General features: G+C 49.2%; 1 protein-coding gene across 3 annotated transcripts in view; it reads right to left on the bottom strand.

The window, feature by feature from the left end:
- Positions 1-2,697: 2,697 nt before the first annotated feature.
- Uqcc1 (ubiquinol-cytochrome c reductase complex assembly factor 1) overlaps positions 2,698-19,464 on the bottom strand; it is an 84,469-nt gene continuing 67,702 nt past the window's right edge. For all 3 annotated transcript variants that reach the window (XM_021184191.2, XM_029473909.2, XM_029473908.2), the window contains 3 exons: positions 13,293-13,370; positions 7,346-7,459; positions 2,698-4,312 (listed from right to left, as the gene is read on the bottom strand). In XM_021184191.2, the coding sequence (XP_021039850.1) occupies positions 4,178-4,312; positions 7,346-7,459; positions 13,293-13,370 (327 nt within the window). In that variant the 3' untranslated portion in view covers positions 2,698-4,177. The remainder of the gene's footprint in view (positions 4,313-7,345; positions 7,460-13,292; positions 13,371-19,464) is intronic.

Raw genomic sequence — 19,464 nt, 5'->3', positions numbered from 1 at the left:
CTTTGGTTTTTTGGGGAAGCCAGTGAGTGTAATTAGTCACCTGTATGAACCTGGGTGCTGGGTCATTTACTGGGACATGGGCAAGTTACCAATGGCTATACTGCTGTCAAAAATGCTTCTCTCTTCCCTACAAACCATAGTCTCTCAAAAAGGGGATGTGCCTGAAGAGCCCCATCTCCATCCACGATGGCGTGTTGCTGAGCCCCATCGTGTTCCAGTCACCTCAGATGCTGGGAGTCCCTGTGCAATGGTTAGGCTGTAGCTAGCAGACATATTTCCTGACACCCCAGCTCTTATATCTCCTCTGCTTCTCTTCCATGACAGTTCCTGAGCCTTGGGAGAGAGAGAGTTGAAAGAGCTGTCCCATTAAAATTTTTAAATTTTATGCGCATGTGTGTTTTGCCTACATCTGTGTACTACATACATGCCCAGTGCCTGCAGAGACCAGAGGGGCATAGGATCTCCTGGAGTGGATTACTGATGGTTGTGAGCTTCTATGAGCACTGAGAATCAAACCCCGGTCCAATGGGAGAGCAGTCAGCGCCATCTTTCTAGCCCTCAGATGTTCCATGTAAGACTGGGTTCTCTGTATTCTGACCAGTTGTGAGCCTCAGGCATTAACCACTGCTTATTGCAAATGGCAGCTTCTCTGACCAAGGCTGAGAGCAATAGGAATGAACCTATGGGTGTAAACTAAGTATTCAGGGGACAAAAATCATTCCCAAAACAACGTCCGGCTTCGCCCTAAGGCCTGTGACCTCAGCCATGGGCTTCTGACCAGGTTTACAGAACCAGGCATGGACCCCCTCTTATGGGTCTCGAATCCAACCAGAAAGCAGTTGCACAAACGGGGACATCTTGCCTGGCATTGTAGCTGACAAGGTTCACAGCTGGGTAGGAACGTTGACTTCTCCCCCGACCCGACCAGTCTGCACGGCACCTCCACACGATGGAAGCTAGCCTGCAGGAAGGATGCTGCCAGCTCAGCTCTAACTCTACGTGATTTCTCTATGTCCTGCAATGGAAGTGTGTGGTGTCTTTGGCAATGGAGTCCAGTTGAAAGAACAGTTCTAAAGAACAACCAAGAGCAATGGCAACCCTGTATGGTCTTGGGGGCTCTGGGTAGGATTTCAAGTGTAATTATTTTCCCTCTTTCCTTGCAATATTTGTACTTTATTTTGAGTGTTGCTTCAGAATTTCCTTTTACTTACTTATTAACATTTAGAGTGTGTGCATGTATGTATGCGTGTGTATATATATGTGTGTATGTGTATTATGTGTGTGTGTGTGTGTATATGTGTGCATGTGTATGTGTGTGTGTGCACGTGTGACCTCTGCCATGGAGAGTTGAGATCAGGAGTCAACTTGCAGGGCGTCTTCTCTCCCACCATGTAGGGTCCCAGCAATCTAAGTGGGGTCATTGGGTTCAGCAGCCAGCCTTTACCCACTGAACCTCCTTGTTGGCCCTTTCTTTTATTGATAAGGTTTTATGATGTTTTATGATGATGATAAGGTTTCAGGACAGTCGTGCCTCTGCCCTGCTTGGCTTCTTAAATAATGGTGTCTCATAACTTATTTTGGCCACCTTTGGAAGTTTATCAAAAGGGACAAAAATCATTCCCAAAGGGCAGTCTTCCCAGGGACAGCCCTCCACTTGTTTGTCTAACCTTTTTTTTTTTTTTTTTAAATTAGAAACGTGTTTCTATGGGGCCTTGGGGTTTGGAGCTGCTTGCTATTGTAGCATCACCACTAGATAAGTTGAGCTAAGGCTAATCCAACACGATCCTTCTAGATTGGCTAACACTGACAGTGAGCAACTCAGCTGTCCATTCACTCTCAGTTATGAACCGAGGCACACGCAGACACTGCACAGCAGCGCACAAGTGAGTGATCTTCCACCTTGGCAGCTACTCTGTCCATCTGCAGCCAACATTGATCGCAGTATGGAAGGTGGTGGTGGTGGTGGGGGTGACAAAAACCACCTCAGTGTTTTTGAGAGGTGCCAAGTTTAGAGAAGACACCATCAAGAGCGCCCTGGAAAGCCTGCAGGGGCCTGGGAGTGAGGGTCAGGGAGATGAACCTCAGGAAGGTTAAGATTTCTCTCCTTAGCATGCACTGGGAGGAGACAGTGAGGTCCCTTCAGATGATTCCAAGCGACTCAGGATGCTCAGGGAAGAAATGGATGAGAGACTTGTTGAAGCAGGCTGGGATGAATGGGAGTCAACCGGACAGCCCAGGGCCTGTGGCGTACCCGAGTTTTATCTCGAAGACGAGAGGTCCTGGTGGGGCGACTGATGCAGACGGCCGTGCATAGGGAGCCTGAGGATTACAACGCAGCTCCTTGTTAAGAGTTGTTGGATCCTAACACTGAATCCTGTAGACATAAGCTCTGCAAGCAGGGGCTATTTTCTGCTGTGGGACTCAGCTAGGGTTTGTATGAACACGGAACCTAAGAAAGGTGGGCAAGGGTACCGGGACGGCTGCAAATGACCTTTAAAGTGGCTAGCAAATTTGAGGTTCCAGGACACGAAAGCAAGCCCAGCAGCTAAGCTGGTGCTGCGGGCTGGGATCTGTGGCTAGGGAGCTGCCCTGGGCAGCAAATGGGTTAATGCTCAAATAACTTTTATATATGAATTAATGTGCAGAGTTAGGAGCCAAAATCTGTTCCATTAATTTTTCCATCCATTCCAGGAGCAGTTAGGTACACACAGTAAAGTTTATTTTGGTGCATGGCATACTTCAGTCCATTAAAAATAAATTAATCAGCAAATCCCTGCCTGGCTCGCCTCTGGTTTATGTAAATAGTGCCCAGATGTAATGAGTTACAAGGTGCTATTATCTCATGCTCACAGAGGACGCCTCACTCCAGAGCCCCGCTTGCAACAAAAGCATCTTAAATAAACTGAGAAGGCGGCTTGATTTGTAATGTTTTCACAGAAGTGGCGCATACCTCACAGTATAGGGTTTCTTCATATGACTCATTTTATAGCAAGTTCAATGAAGGAAGCTGGGTGGGGGAAGGGAGGGAGGAGACGGGCCCCACCCCCTTTCCTCAATTTCAGAAAACCTTCCAAGAGATGACCCAAACTCTCGGGGAAGAGAGAACAGACCCTTCAAGTGCCCAGAGAGAAAAGGCCCCTCAAGTTCCCATTACAGCCCGTGCTTTAGAACTTGGGGTGGGGGTAGACACTGGGCCTCGGCTTGGATGGTACCAGTACGCCACAGTATCTCATGTAAAGGGAGGCCAAGTGCAGAGAGTGTGTTCCTTCCCCAGTTCACTGTGGGTGACAAAGGGACTTTTGTTCTTTCTAAATGACTTAGGATGTGACAAGCCCCTTGGTCCTGAGACCTCCTGGATCCCAGTGAACATGCCTGGCAGACTGTACCTTGCCCAGACAGTGACTCCTCTCTGTGACCTGGGGACAGGAGTAGCAGCAGAGAGCCCCTGGCCTCCTCTCCTCTCCGTGCTGCCTCTAACTGAGCTGCAGTTATTTCCTGAGCTTGGAGAACCCACAGCCTCACCTGCGCTTTTCTTTTTTCTTGTTTTTTCAAGACAGGCTTTCTCTGTGTAGCTTTGGCTGCCCTGAAATTCACTCTGTAGATCATGCTGACCTAGAACCTAGAGTCACCTGCCTCTGCCTCCCAAATACTTGGACTAAAGATATGCACCACTACACTGGGCTTTAACTATGTTTCTGAAAGACCTTGGAACAAAGAAAAACCATGGCAGAAATAAGTCTCTTTTTTTAATGGCTATTTCAACCCCATGGCTCACAGAGGTGGGACAATATATGGTTACCCACTGTGACTTTGGAACTTAATAATAAACTGCTCCAAGCACAGGGGGCCCTGAGTGAAGGCACCCCCTTCTAACCTACCCATTCCTTCCTCAGCCTTCGGAAAAAGCTCTCAGTCACGTGTGGAGCTGAGGGGACTTGGGAAGTGTGCCTGGGGCTTCTCTTGAGGGAGGGGACCTGTCAGAAGAGCAAGAGGACCTCCCAGCAGTAACCCCACCAGATCAGGAAGAAGAAACTCAACACGAGTGGGCTGAGTATTCAACAGGTACTGTTCACAAGTCAGTTCAGGCCACCTTCTTCAGGGTCCTGGGGCAAACAGGCACTTCTTCCATGGAGGGTCCTCAAAGCCAGCCAGCCAGCTGTCTGGAGGGACCAGTCTCTCAAAGGCCCTCATCATTGTAAGTAGGAGCATGGGGCTTCAAGATGCTTTGTGGATTCTTCTCCACCAGAGGGCGCCATCTCACTTCCCCTGTCAGCAGCAGATCTTCACCGTTCATGGAGTCCAGGTATTGCATCTGCAAGTGGAGAGAACAGAGGTTAGGTGCTCATCCAAGGGAGCAAAGACACAAAGGAGAGGAGAGGGACAGGGGCGGTGGGGGTGGGGGCGGTGGTGAGCTGACTGTTTACATCCACGATTACCACAAAAAGAAGACCTGGAGAAGTACAGCAGTTCTCAACCTTTGGGGCACAATTTTCCCTTCACAGGGTCGCAGGTCAGATATCCTGCATATCAGATATTTACATTACAGTTGGTTTTTAAAAGATTTTTATTTATTGCTATACGTAAGTACACTGTAGCTGTCTTTAGACACTCCAAAAGAAAGTGTCAGATCTCACTATGGATGGTTGAGCCACCATGTGGTTGTTGGAATTTGAACTCAGGACCTTCGGAAGAGCAGTCAGTGCTCTTACCCGCTGAGTCATGTCTCCAGCCCCTACATTACGGTTCTTTTTTTTTTTTTTAAAGATTTATTTATTTATTATATGTAAGTACACTGTCGCTGTCTTCAGACACTCCAGAAGAGGGCGCCAGATCTTGTTACGGATGGTTGTGAGCCACCATGTGGTTGCTGGGATTTGAACTCTGGACCTTCGGAAGAGCAGTCGGGTGCTCTTACCCACTGAGCCATCTCACCAGCCCCCTACATTACAGTTCTTAACAATAGCAAAATTGCAGTGATGAAGTAGCAATGAAATAATTTTATGGTTGGGGGTCACCACACCACGAGTATTAAAGGGTCGCAGCATAAGGAAGGTTGAGAACCAACCACTGAGTGGCCTAGTGAGTCACACTGTCACACATCCCCACTCTACCCACTCCAGACGAGGGACATTAACCACTGCTACACCTGTGACTAGTGTCTAGTGACTGTGACTCCACTGTCCTTTAGTGGCCCGGATGCTGCCTGGTGGCCCCACAGGGCAGGCTCCCTTACCAGGAGAGGTAGGAAGACTGGGGATTTGCTTCATCTTAGGTCTTGGATTGTCCCCTCTTTAAAGAGCTCACTGCTCCTTTTGCATCTTATGATGCCTCTTGAACTTAGCCCCAGCCTCTCACCTGAGAGGCCCGGCTTTGCCAGGGAAGCTGTTCAACTGAACCGTAGCCCACACCTCTCTCTGGCTCCTCTGTTTCTACCCCCCAATGCCACCATTTTGCCTAACCCTCCCCCCCCACCCCCATCCCCCTGTTGTTAGCCTCAACATTACTGCAGGTCGGTTATCAAATAGTAGCAGGCGTGTAGCACCAGAGACTGCTCAAGGCTCGGCTTCCTGGGCTGCCACGACACACCCAGTCAGAACCTGACTGTCCTTGGTCTTCCCCAGCCCCCTCCTGAACCTGGGTCACATGACAGGCTGACTGACTCCCAGGCTGCCTGTGACCTCCTCGAGGGGAGGACTGACACAACAGGTCCTCAAGGCACGACAGAGCTGGGTCTCCATCCAAAGCTCCTGGCTTTCTTAGGGTCCCACTACTGCCCACTTCTAATGGTTCCAAAGGAAACTATTCACAAAGACACTAATTATGGCAACGTCTTCTTTCTGGGCCCCTGGAGAGGTCCTAGCTGTGCCTTGTCATGGCCTTTGGCACAAGCCCACCAGGACAGATGGGAAAATTGGGTGGGTCTCTCAAAAAGCAGTGTTTACTTTGCCAGTTTCGACTCCTGTCTGCGGGTAAGGCTCTCCGGCCGCAGTGCCTTCTCCCTGGCTTTGGCAGATCTCAAGAAGAGTCAAATGGTAGTCCTGTCTTCTGGAGTTCCCTACCATCTGGCTACCAACGGGCTTTACTGTGTCAGCCTTTCACCAGGCGCTGGTCCTATTAGCCCTGTCTGCTCTAGAGCCGGGATCTGGTCTTCCCTTTCCTGGTTGCTGGAGGCCAGCAAGGCCATGGAGGTGAACTCAAGAATTACTATGGCATGGTGCTGCTTCAGCCCTAGAGGCCAAGCCCATGAAGCTAAGGTGTGACTCACAAACAGCTCCAGCTGGTGAGCTGTCTGCAGCAGCTGTGGTCTCTGGCGGTTAAATGATTCACCCAGCTTGGGGTCTGAGGCCAGTCATGAAGGGTGAACCAACTGGGAGACCCCGGAAAAGCCTCCACGTTCCACCTCGGGATGACTGAATGCATTCATCCAGAAGGCGTGAGTTTCCTACCCAGGCAGGATCTGGGGCAAGTGATCAGGAGTTAATTCACAGAACTAACTGGGCTCAAGCAGGCCTTCCTAAAGAGCGCCCTGGAAGCTTTAGAGACAGGAGCCCTGACAAGCCAGGAGTAAGGACCTGATCCGGGAAGCCTAATAGCCAGTGGGGAGAACCAGAGATGTGTTTGTTAGGTGTGGCCTGAAGCCTGGCTCTGCTACAAGTCGGGAGCAGAAGATCTCCGGGAGTACATGATGGGCAGGTGGGTGTCACTCGGCCTCGTGTCATCGCTTCCAGGACGAGGGCGCGGTATTTAGCGCAGCACCCAGCACCAGCAGTAACGAAACACCGAGTCAATAACCACGGCTCTTCCTTTCCTCTCTGTTCCCATCCCTGGGATCCTTGGCCTAGTCACAGCTGCACACGGACATGCTCATTCTTTGTTGGTGTCCAAGAGAGAAACAGCCTTGAAAAGACAAGAGAGTCCTGGAACTTTCTATTTAGACCAGGCTGGCCTCAAACTCACATCCGCCTGCCTCTGCCTCCCGAGTGCTGGGATTAAAGGCGTGCGCCACTATGAATGAGCCTGAAGATGCTCAGTCTTAAGCTAGGCCTGGTGGCTCACAAGAGAAGGCAGGAGGATCAGGAATCCAGGGCCAGCTTGGGCTACACGAGAGAAACCTTGTCTGAAAGAAAGAAGAAGAGAGGGAGGGAGAGAGGGAAGCACCGAGGAGAGAGGGAGGGAGTAAGGAGCTCTGTCTTCATCAATGCTTGCTGCTTATGAGATTGGGTCAGAATCCCTTAAACTAGCTCCTGGTATGTCAGCCTCTTATCACCCACTAAGATGCCAACCGCACACACTCAGGAGGACTCAGACGCCACCATGTTTGCACAGGGAGAAAGATGGTGCTGACCTGTTTCCTTACATACTCCACCAGCAATTCAAGCTGTCGAGGGTCCTCACATTTCTGGTTGAAGAAGGTTCTCCAGAGTGCAGCAGCCAGGCCATGGTCATCTGAAAGGATCCCCTGGAACACGAGACAGGAAGTGTTACAGAGCCCTGATACAAAACGCGGATATTTCAACAGGAGACCCCGGAGTGGATTCAGAAGGAGCAAGAGGGCATTGGCAGTGGGGTGAGAGGGAGGGTGGGGTGTCGAGACAGGATTTCACTGTGTAGCCCGGGCTGGCCTGGAATGCATGATGTAGACCAGGCTGAAACTCACAAAGCTGCCTCTGCTTCCCGAGTGCTTCTTCGTCTAAAAGTAATTTTTATTTTTAGTTTATGTGTATGAGGGTTTGGCCTGCATGTGCACCACATGTGTGCCTGGCACACGTGCAGAGATCAGAAGAGTGTGTCAGATTCCTGGAACTGGAGTTACAGGCAGTCGTGAAGCAGCAGCAAGTGGGTGCTAGGAATGAAGCCCAGGTCTTCTAGAAGAGCAGCCAGTGCTCTTACCCCCTGAGCGTCTTTTCATAGAGAAGAATACGGGACTCTGAGGGGCACGGCACTGGCTAAGGTAATGCAGATCGGGCACTCGTGTTTGGGGGACCCTTCCAGGTATGGTCCGTTCACCCCTACATTCTGTGCCTGGCCTAGACAATGAGTGTCTACAAAGCCCAGGAAGGGCAGCATAGCAGTCACACTTCTGCTGCCGTTAACAAAGTGCGGGCTGGCAGCATTGCACGTCTGTGTTTGGCTGGGCATGGGGATGGGTGTGACTGCTCACACTGGCTTGGTCTCAGGTCACACCTCTGCAAGGTAGCTAGTTCTTTGGGAAAGGGAACTGGTACCTTAACTTCACTGGTACCCATGTGGCCATGATTGGCCCAGACGCTCCCTGAGGAGAGGAACAGGTTGTTCAGTAGGATTGCCATGGGTCACAGGGGGCTGCACAGGGCCATGCTCAGAACCTCTTTGTGTGCCTGATATTGCCTCTCCTGGTTCTGGGAAGTCTGTTTGGAAGCCCAGATATTATAGAGGTCAATTATAGACATTTCTAGCTTAGACCTCTAGTGCAAGGAGGAGGAAGGCAACTGAAGGGAGAGATCCAGAAGTGTTTTCTGCCTTGTGCAAGGTAGGACATGGAACTAAAGTGCTGCCTAGAACGCAGAATACTGGACTGAGTCTGAGTTCTGCCACAGTCAGGTTTGATGGTAACAACTAAACCCCAGTCTCAGGCTTCTTGGGTACTCAAAGCAATGAAAACATTTGCTCTAAAATGGGTGTGGTGGTGCCTCTGACCCCAGAACTGGAGCAGGAGGTAAAAGCAAACACTTGCTCTACCTATACGGTCCTCAGATTACAAGGATGAGGTAATGTGCCCTGGGGTGGGGCTCAGTAGAGCACTTGCCTAGGATCTTCAAAGCCCTGGATTCAATTCCTAGTTCCACCACACAAAAAAAGTAACGGGTTTTAAAAATAATTTCACTTACTGATTTTGCACGCATGTGGGTTTGGGTGTGCACACACCACAGGGTGCACGTGACGGTCAGAGGACAACCGGCAAGGTTTGGTTCTCGCCTTTCACCATGCGGGTCCCTGGGATCCAGCTTGGCCCATAGGCTCCGTGGTAATTTTCTTAACCTAGTGAGCTCTCTCTAGCACAGCTTTTTGATTTTTGCAACAGGGTCACCCAAGGCTGCCCTTAAATTCTCTATGTAGCCAAGGGAGGCCTTGAACTCCTGACCCACTGCCTATAGTTCCCAAGTACTAGAATTACAGGCATGTGCCATTGTGCCAGGCTGCAAAGCCATTTTAAAAAGTGAAACATGTTGGGTACAATACATAAGAGCACTCTTTAGTTAGCAGCTGAGACAGCAGCAGGATCAGGGAGGTAGAAATACCTAAGTTCAATGCCAGCTCAGTCTCTTGATGGTAGTGTGGCCTTTGAAAAGCCCTTACTCGGCCTGGAGCCTCACTTTCTCATGAGTTAGCCAAGCCTGATCATTCCTGTGCCACAGAGTTGTAAGCATTTACAGACAATGCCCACGAGAGGTCTCTATGTAATAAAGACTACAAAGACGCAGGGGCATTCAGTCCACGTTTACAGTGGTCCAGCCTCATGGGCCTCGAGGTGTGTGAAGCTGATTCCAGGTCAGCTAGCAAAAAGGTTCAACCTACAGCACGGGGAGTTTATGAGGTAGGTGGGAAGACATTTCACCTGCTCAAGATGCCTTCTGTTAAAGAACCCCACGGTTCCACAGCTGCACACCATCCTGGTGTGATGGCTGAGCTGGAGAAATCCACTTCTAACTGATGGCGACATGGCCAGGGACAAGCACAGGCACATCATCTTCCTGCAAGCTATTTGTGAACATGACAGCCTGCCTGTGTGTGAAGTGCCCTGGGCACAGGCAGGATGCTGTTGGCTGAGACCCACTTGTGTGATATTGGAAGAAGTGAGCAGGCATGTCACAGGGGCTTGGAGAATGAGCAGAGCTCAGAAGAGAAGCAGGGGAGCCAAGGCTTGCTGCCATCAGGGATCCCTGGAGCAGGGGGAGATGGCTGGGACAGGGCAAATCCATACACAAGGGTCCCGAGCAGTTGAAAGGAAAGGAGGGCTCAGGAGGTGTTAGCTCTGCTAACAATCTGTTCCAGACCACCATGTTTCTTTACCAGCGAGTGTCTAATGATTACCTGCACCAGGTATGATTACCCCCTCTTGACAGATAAGCACCAAGGCTTAGAAGTTAGCGAGGTAGCTGGTATCGAGAGGGGACCATCCCTGCACTGCTGGGGTCAGGAATGGTGCCTGCCTAGCCATTATACAGTGCTGGCAACACAACACCAGTGTGCTGGAAATGGCTGACTCCAGCACCATACCCAGCTGCAGCCTCCTTTCCATCAGACTGCTAGGAACTCAGGGAGAAGGTAGAACAGGCGGGAGACTCATCAGGTGTGCAGATCTGAGAGTAAGTCAGCAGAAGAGGAGAGAGATACTCAGGAGCCAACCACTAAGGTGCCGGCCAGCTTCCCACAATCTAACAGGATGCCCACTGTTTGCCTCATGGCATAAAAGGTCTTCTTTAGGAAATTAGGGAGTCTAGGTCTAGGTCTAGAGTAACAGAGGGGAAGCCATGGCACTGTCAGGGCAACCACCACTATGTGCTTAGCATAATGCTAAGAGCACAGAATCACAGTGGCTGCACTCAGCTCTTGGGGGGGTGGGGGGGGTTTGCAATCCAGAAGAGACAACATAGCCCAGAGCGAAGCCTTGGGCAGTGCACGGATGCTAAGTCACTTGGTGCGACCACAATCCACTACTGCATTGCCCCTCATCCTCAGCCAGTATTTGAGACTGAGTCCCTGGGGAGCTCCCCTGGCCACACTGTATCTTCCACTGTTATTATCCATCAGTGCACTCTATTAGTAACTAGGCATTTATCCACTTGCTGAGTAGTTACTTGTGTGCCCCCTGTCTCAGTAACTTCGGTGAGGAAGAGATCAAGCCATGTTTGTTTGATTCACCAACATATTCGTCATCTATCCCACATGATAAACATGCCAAACCCACTGTTGAATGGATGGGCGGTGAAATGCAGAATACATCACAGTGATCCAGAGAGCTTAGCAAAGTGCAAAGAAAGGGCCTGTAAGAATAGGGAGGATAGCCGGGCGTGGTGGCACACTCCTTTAATCCCAGCACTCGGGAGGCAGAGGCAGGCGGATTTCTGAGTTCGAGGCCAGCCTGGTCTACAAAGTGAGTTCCAGGACAGCCAGGGCTATACAGAGAAACCCTGTCTCGAAAAAAAAAAAAAAAAAAGAATAGGGAGGATGAGCTGGAGAGGTGGCTCAGCGGTTAAGAGCACCAACTGCTCTTCCAAAGGTCCTGAGTTCAAATCCCAGCAACCACATGGTGGCTCACAACCATCTGTAATGGGATCTGATGCCCTTTTCTGGTGTGTCTGAAGACAGTGAGTGTACTCACATACATGAAAATAAATAAATTTTTAAAAGAAAAAAAATTGAGGAGTAACTGTTATGTGGACCAAACTAGAGAGTGTGGAGACGAGGAACGGGAACAGCCAGGAATTGGGAATTCTGGGTAAGTAACACACCAGCTAAGCTCCGCCCCCAGCCCTGCCCTAAATGTCTCGACCCCTCTCCAAAGCACGCCAAGCACTGTGTCAAGACACCAGAGACACCCTGGGCACTGTCACTTCCCAGAGAAAACCCACACCAAACCAGGGGATAGACTATCAGTTGGTGCTGGTGTGTGTTGTAAGCATCCAAGGCGGTGGAATGAGCTGGGCCTGGAGCAGGTTAGGGACCCTTTCCCAGGAGGGGAGGGTGGAGCTTGCATTGTGTTGGGAGTGAACCCCTAAATGAGTGTACAAGCACAGCATTTACCAGGAAGAGAACAAGGCATGACGAAGGCCGTGGGTCCACACACAGGGGCTCAGTATACCGTCTTTAACTTTTCTATGCAATTGAAATTTCTGTTCTAAAGTCGGAGGGCCGGGAAATGACACAGATACAACGAGGATGAACCAGAGATACCCTGCTAGGTGAAATAAGCCGGTAACAGAAGATCAGACACTAAGATTCTACTCACACAAGGTACTCGTCAAATTCAGAGAGTGAAATAAAACTGTGGTTTCCAGAGACTGAGGGAAGAAAGAGGAGGAGGAGGAGGAAATAGGGAATTGGCATTTAATGGGATAGAGTTTGAAATTGTACATGTCAACATATACAGCTCTGTGCATAAAGTACTCTGAAGAGAAGTGTGTAGGTGTAACTCATTTGTATAAAGGTGAGGGACTGCTGTGTATGCACAGATAACACCCGGAAGGAGATCGAGGCACTATGACTACTTCTCCTTGGGGTTGGAGGGAGAATGGGTCTTTGTGCTTCAAGCAGGAACATACATGGTTTTGTGAACTTTAAAAGTGAGTGTAACAGAGCTAAGTGTGGTTGTGCATGCCACTAAGCCAGTAATCCCAGCACTCGGGAGGCAGACTCAGAGGAAGGCAGATCTCTGAGTTCAAGGCCAGCCTGGTCTACAGAGCAAGTTTCAGGTCAACCAAGGCGACACAGAGAAACCCTGTCTGGAAAAAAATAAATAAGATAAACATCTGGGGTGCTGAGGGGATGCCTCAGAAGTTCAGGGCATTTGTAGCTCTTGCGGAGGGACTGGATTCAATTCCAGTTTCCATATGATGGCTCAAAATCATCGTAACTCTAGTTCCAGGGGATTCACTGCCCCTTCTGACCGCCACAGGCACCAGGCACTCGTACATGCAGCCAAAAGTTCATACACATAAATGAGTTATGTGCTATTTTAAAATGAAAATTAAAACAGTATACCTTTTGTCCCACAGACCATGTTGTTTACATATGAGTGTCTTGTTTTCTCTCAGAAGAGCTGGGGCTGGGGCATTATCTGACTCACGTTTGCACCCCCATCCAGCACCCACTGGGCACTCAACACTAACTAATTGAATGTTGACTAATTTATATAATGAGCACTTCTCCAGCATTCAATGAAGGTAAAGAAATAAACACTAAGCAATAACAGTAAGTTAGCCACTTTTGGTTCCTAGTACCCATGCTGTATGACTCACAACCGCAGCTCCAGGGGATCCCTGCCCTGCCCTAGCCTCCACAGGCGCGGACACATGGCCTCACACACCTGACCTGGCCTCCACAGGCGCGGACACATGGCCTCACACACCTGACCTGGCCTCCACAGGCGCGGACACATGGCCTCACACACCTGTGGCAGACACTCACACAGGCACATACACATAAGTTAACAAAAATTCCTTATAAAGGAAGGAAGAGGAGGGGAAGGGAGGAAGGCTGGTGGGCCTTTGCTGGGGAGGCCATGCAGCCTAAGGCTTGGTCAATGCTCTTACCTCATCATATCCCAAGATTGCTGCATAGAAATTATTTGTCATGAGGGCCATGTTCTTCTTTAGGATATAGGAATTAACCTACAAACATAAAAATATGAAAGTAAGGAAAGGCATGATGTCACTTAGCTGTCATAGGCTGTTAACCCAGAAGGGAACTCAGTCTAAGCATCCGGTCCATTTCCAATGCTCTTGGCTGTCGGGATTCCCCACAATGAAACTGCTGCTTCTTTCAGATTTTGACTCAAAACTACATTAATTTTAATAAACGGATGCTCAGCTGCATGTCTGGTTGTGAGTCAGTGCTGGTGAACACAGAGCATCAGCAACTGCCTGAACACAAGAGCACACAGCCTAGCTTAAGAAAGCAGCATTGCCGGCACTTGGCAGGCTGAGGCAGGCGGATTTCTGAGTTTGAGGCCAGCCTGGTCTACAGAGTGAGTTCCAGGACAGCCAGGGCTACACAGAGAAACCCTAAACCCTGTCTTAAAAAAAAACAAAGCCGGGCGTGGTAGCGCACGCCTTTAATCCCAGTACTCGGGAGGCAGAGGCAGGCGGATTTCTGAGTTCGAGGCCAGCCTGGTCTACAAAGTGAGGTCCAGGACAGCCAGAGCTATAAAGAGAAACGAGAAACCCTGTCTCGAAAAACCAAAAAAAAAAAAAAAAAAAAACCAACAACAAAACAAAACAAACAAAAAAAAAAAAAAAGAAAAAGAAAAAGAAAGAAAGACAGAAAGAAAGGAAAGAGAAAAAGAAAAAGGAAAAGGAAAAGAAAGGGGGCATTAAGAACTACTTTCGGGGTGGTAGCACACTCCTGGAGTCCCTAGCACCCAGGGGTCAGAGGATCAGAAGTTCAAGGTCATAATGAGTTAGAGACCAGCCTGGGCTACCTAAGCCAATGTGGCAAAACAACCCAAAAAGCCATCGAGATGGTTTGGCAGGCAAAGGTGCTTGCTACCCAATCTGGCAACTGGAGTTTGTTCCCCAGGACCCACACAACGGAAGGAGAGAAGGGACACTTATAAGGTGTTCTCTGACCTTTACATGCACACACATGTGAGCAAATGAGTGTAATTTAAATTATTATTATCTTTCATACATGTGCGGAGGTATGCATGTGTGTACTCATGTATATGTGTATGCCTGTGCACCATTTGTGTGCAGTGCCCATGGAGGGCAGAACAGAGCATCAGATCCCAGGAACTAGAGCCACAAGCAGTTGTGAGCCACCGTTTGGGTTTTGGGTTTGGTTTTTGGTTTTTTTGGTTTTTTTGAGACAGGGTTTCTCTGTGTAGCCCTGGCTGTCCTGGAACTCAGAAATCCGCCTGCCTCTGCCTCCCAAGTGCTGGGATTAAAAGCGTGTGCCACCACGCCCAGTCACCATTTGGGTCTTAATCACGGAGTCCAGCTCCAGTAATTAAAATTCTATTTTACATTACTTTTAGTTAAGGTCTCTCTATGTAATACCAGCTTGTCCAGAACTTACTTTGTAGATGAGGCTGGCCTGAACTCACAGAGATCCGCCTGCCTCTGCCTAGGTGCTGGAACTAAACATGTACACCGCCACACCAGGCTAGAAATTTTTCAGTGAAACAAAACCACCACTACCTAATGGCTCCAATCACAAATGTGTAAGGACAAATGAATTTCAGTGCAAATGGCCTCATGTTGGAGACCTGAGAAAGTTTACATTAGGAGGACGCATTTAAGTGGCCCTGAGAGCTGGCCCTGCAGACAAGAGTGAACCTGTTAAGACCCAGGTTCAGATCCCATTGCCGTCTTATACCTGCCTGTAACTCCTGTTCTAAGGATATTGACACCTCTGACCTCTGCAGACACTGGCCTTCATGTACACACACATACAAAGGCACACACACACACTTTAAAACATCCTTAAGTGGACTTGGGAAAGGAGTCTGACAGGACAGGGAGAGACTGAAGAGAGGAGGCCCTTCCAACAGAGGAAACAAGATGTGCAGAAGTGAGGGATGGAATATTTGGGGGCCACCAGACAGACGAATAGGCGGGAACACTGCCCCCTATGTTAGGGAACATCTCAAGGGCTGCTTAGAAGAGCTTTTGGTGAAAGGCAAGACAAGGGGATGTCTGTGAGGAACAAGGAGCCTGGGAGGTTGCAAGAGCGGGGACACAGAGCTGCTGGTACCACAAAGGGATTGCTGTAGACACATAATTCCTGTGAGACTCATGAGATGCCGATTAAACTCATCAGACACTTGCAGTCTGTGGCACTTCACCAAACATCAAGGGTTAAAACTTGGGCACCACATGGTCACCCACTGGGGACAAGGGCCATGGTGCTGCTCTTTTCTGGGATACAGAAGAAAGCCCATCACTATACAACACGGGCTACAGAGTGTTACTTAGCTTGACAGGTTCAAGAAACTGCCAAATATCCTTCAGAACCTCGTGTGGAGATGAAGTCTTGCTTAACCATCCTTCCCACACCCATACGGATAGGACCTTTAGGAAGTGGGGCTACCTGAAGAAAGGGCATTGCAGGGGACTGGCTTTGAGGATAATAGTGGTTCCTCATCTCTGGTCCAAACTTTCTACTTAGCCATCCACCAAGATGTGAACAAGCAACCTCGCTCCCCTGCTACATGCCTACAGCCACATCTTCCATTGCTCAATGGACTGTGTCCTCTCAGACATGTGAGCCACAGCTAATCCTTCCTCCCTTAGGTGACTTCGCTCAGGTATTTTATCCTAGAGATGAAAAAGTGACTCTTTCAGGATCCAAAGTAAATCATCCGGGAGTGCAGGGGCCTGTGGAATTCAGGGAACGGTGACTTCGAATGGACGATGAACTCGGGGTCACCAGTATCAGGGTATTCCTCAGTCTCTCAGGCAGTCAGCTAAGCCACTTCTGAGACCTGAGCTCTAGCCCCAGCCCTAAGTGGCAGGCGACCTTGGTAACAACCTTCCTAACACCCATCACCGAGAAACCAAGTGTTCAAACACATGCGCCTATAGGAGGGCACTTTATATTCAAACCATAGCATAGTAAGTCAAACCAAGTGATTTTTATCCTGGGGGTCACAAACTGGTCTCTGGAAGCCAGACGAGGCAAAAAGGGTTGGGTTTAGACTCAGAAAACCTGGATTCCAGTCATAGCCCGGGTAGATCTTTTGGATGTCTTGAGCAGGGCTGACCCCTCTGAGGCTGTTTTGTCTTTCAAATGCCCTGCACACAGAACTGTTCTCAGGTGCACATGAACTTGTTTACATTCCAACGTTAAGTTAACAGCATACCCGGGAAGTCTCGGGGAAATCGAATGCTGGGAGCACACGGGGCTCTGAGTAAGACCTGCCTTGTTTATACAAAACTAAAGCTAAAGCCAGCCCCAGTGCTTTACAGTCATGGACAATTTTCAAAAGTAAAGAGAGAATTGTGGAGTTCGTGGCTGGAAAATATGAGATTGGTGGGAGCTGGGAGTGTAAGCCATGACCTTTCCTACCTGCCTTCAAGCCAGGCCACATGAACCACTGTTGCTTTGTGCTCTCGGAGTTGTGTGTGTGTTTCTCCCCCTAGGTACACAGTATGGCTGACGTTGCTTATATACCCGTCTCTCCCACCAGACTGTGAGCTACTCAAGCTTGGGTCACAAGAGGCAGGACTGAATCATTTTGGCACCCGACCACCTGGCCCAGGACAGGGGCTAAGACAGGCATGCTGATAATGAACCCTTACAAGGTCGCCTGCCACTTAGGGCTGGGGCTAGAGCTGAGGTCTCAGAACTTGCCTAGTTTGAGGCCTTGGAGTCAGCACCACAAACAAAAGCAAGGGCCACTCACAGCATGTCCTATCCTATGCCACAAATGATTTTATTTTGTTTTATTTTGCTGAAAGAACACTTTGCATGCTTCTGGAACCCCACAAATATGACTACATTTCTTTCTACTGCTTCATCTAATGTGCTTTGGTGAAAGAGTCAGAACAGGCAAGAGTTGGAGCTCACTGCTCAATGACGCGAGGATGTGATGTCACCCAGCCCTCTGAATACCCACTGTGTTCTTCTTGCTTATGTGCAGGTTGTTCTCCTAACTATGGAAGATGACCGGAGCCAGGAACGCACGACAGGGGCGGCCAATGTTAAGGCAAGGCACCACTACTAGGAAAGTATTTACCGGACCTGCTCAGTCGGCAGTTAGCTTGCAGACCGTAACACGCCAACCAGCATTGATGCTGAAGGGGCTTCTGGGGTCACCTGACTTAGTGACCCGGAAGGAGGAAAGCAGTGGTGGAGGGAAGCTCAAACACAGAAAGAGGCAGATCCGGGCTAATGCATCCGGTTCCCACCAGAGCAGGATTAGACCGGACAAATGGTGCTATTCTGCCACCTGAAGGTATTTCCAAAGATCCCGAGAGAAGGCTGCCACAGCTAAGGGTGGCTTTCAGGTGCCATGGCTCAGGCTGGATTAGACATGAGAACGTCCATTTCTGAAGGACAGTGCAGTCTCCATCACTGCAGCACATGACCTCAGGCAGCAGACGAAGGAGCCTGGGCCCGAGCTCCTGGACTCACCCCACTGGGCCCTGTGGCCGGAGCTTCCCTCTGCTGACCCCCTACCCGACTCCACTCCCTCACCCTGTGCAGGGTCCCGTCTCCGCAGTGCCAGAGCGTCCTCTACAGAGCATGTTGCCTATGAATACATAGCTCCCCCAGCAGAAGATGGCATGGGGCTGTTTGCTTATTAAAATCTTATCCTGTCCATAACGCTTCGCTTTTTATAAAAACCCATACATACTGAGCCACCACATGGGAAGGGAGACCTTTATATGTTACTCATATTTTCCCATTTATTTAAGCTATTAAAATTCATGCAGATATTTTATAAGCCATCAGGATTCGGCGACTGCTATTACTGAATGTTTAATAATAAACTAAACAGAAGAAATCAGAGGGTTAAATGATGACTGCAATTCCTGTAATGACTTAATTAAATTTTTATTGAGTACATAAACTATGATGTCACTTCTAGCCAACCGTGGCCCTGCTTTCTCAGCATGTCACAGGGTGGGAGCGCTCAATAGGAGGCGAGGCTAAATGAGCAGTCGCTCTCTGCTGGGGTGGGGGAGGGAGCGAGGCTCATGTAACACACTCAATAAATTATCCGTTCATTTTTAAACAAAGTCCATGAGTTATAATATATTTGCCATGCACTTTTTATGACATAATAAAAATGTTACCTTAAGGATTATTTAACACATACTACAAATGTTATAGCAGAGGCAGGCACAAGGGGCAAAGAAAACAAACACGAGCGGGCCAGGGACGGGTCCTGGAGTTTATGTCCCGGGGGAATGGCACAGTATATTAAAAGGGGAATGCAAAAAACAGGGGGCACACGTGTTCAGGGTTACTAATCAGCAGATTAATGAATGAGACGGCCGACAGGGAGCACAACCAGAGGGGTCTTGCAAGGCCCACATTTAATTAATGGGAGTATTCTCAAGGAGGGACATGGGCTTTAAAGAGATGCCGGTTCATCTGAGGCCAATCACTGGTCTGTCCCCTCTCACTGCTGCAGTCCTTAAGGACGTTTATAGACTGCTTAGCAGAGGACGAGACCATGGTGTAGCCTGAAGGAGATTGAGCTGTAACCTCTGTGAGCTCTGGCCTTCACGGTTTTGTTAAGTCATTTTTTTGACCCCATTCCCTTGTGACCCCCATGTTCATTTAGGCCTTGGTCAGAGTCAACTCTGCCATTTTTTTTGCAGCATGCTCCCCTGTTCTTAGCCACACTAACAGGAGTCCTTCTTGTCTTTACTGATGGATGGGATGCTAGTTCCTGCTCATCTTCAAAGATCTAGAAAGATCTCCAAAATACTTTCTCTCTAGTCTACAGGTGCCAAAAACAATGTGACGCCAGGAACCGGTCACGCAAGTAGCTACTACCAAGTGTTAAGCATGCTAATAGCATATATCATCAGCTCAACTGATCCTTTCCGAGGGTCTCTGAGGGGTATTATCTTATCTCCATTCTTTGAAATTCCAGTTTTGCTGGTTGAGATCTCTGTCTAAACTCTAACTAGGCTGATGATGTGTGGAAGAGCAAGGGACATGGTTGGCGGTAAGAACTGCAGAACCAGCAGTCTCATTTCTGAATGGTCATGTGGTGTAAGCAGGGCTTTTCCTTAGGTTTGTTAACAT

Source organism: Mus caroli, unplaced genomic scaffold (genome assembly GCF_978045245.1).
Source record: "Mus caroli unplaced genomic scaffold, Mus_caroli_1 scaffold_2, whole genome shotgun sequence".
NCBI classification, from domain to species: Eukaryota; Metazoa; Chordata; class Mammalia; order Rodentia; family Muridae; genus Mus; species Mus caroli.
The sequence above is the reverse complement of the archived record's forward strand: the minus strand, read 5'-3'. Positions and strand labels throughout refer to the sequence as shown.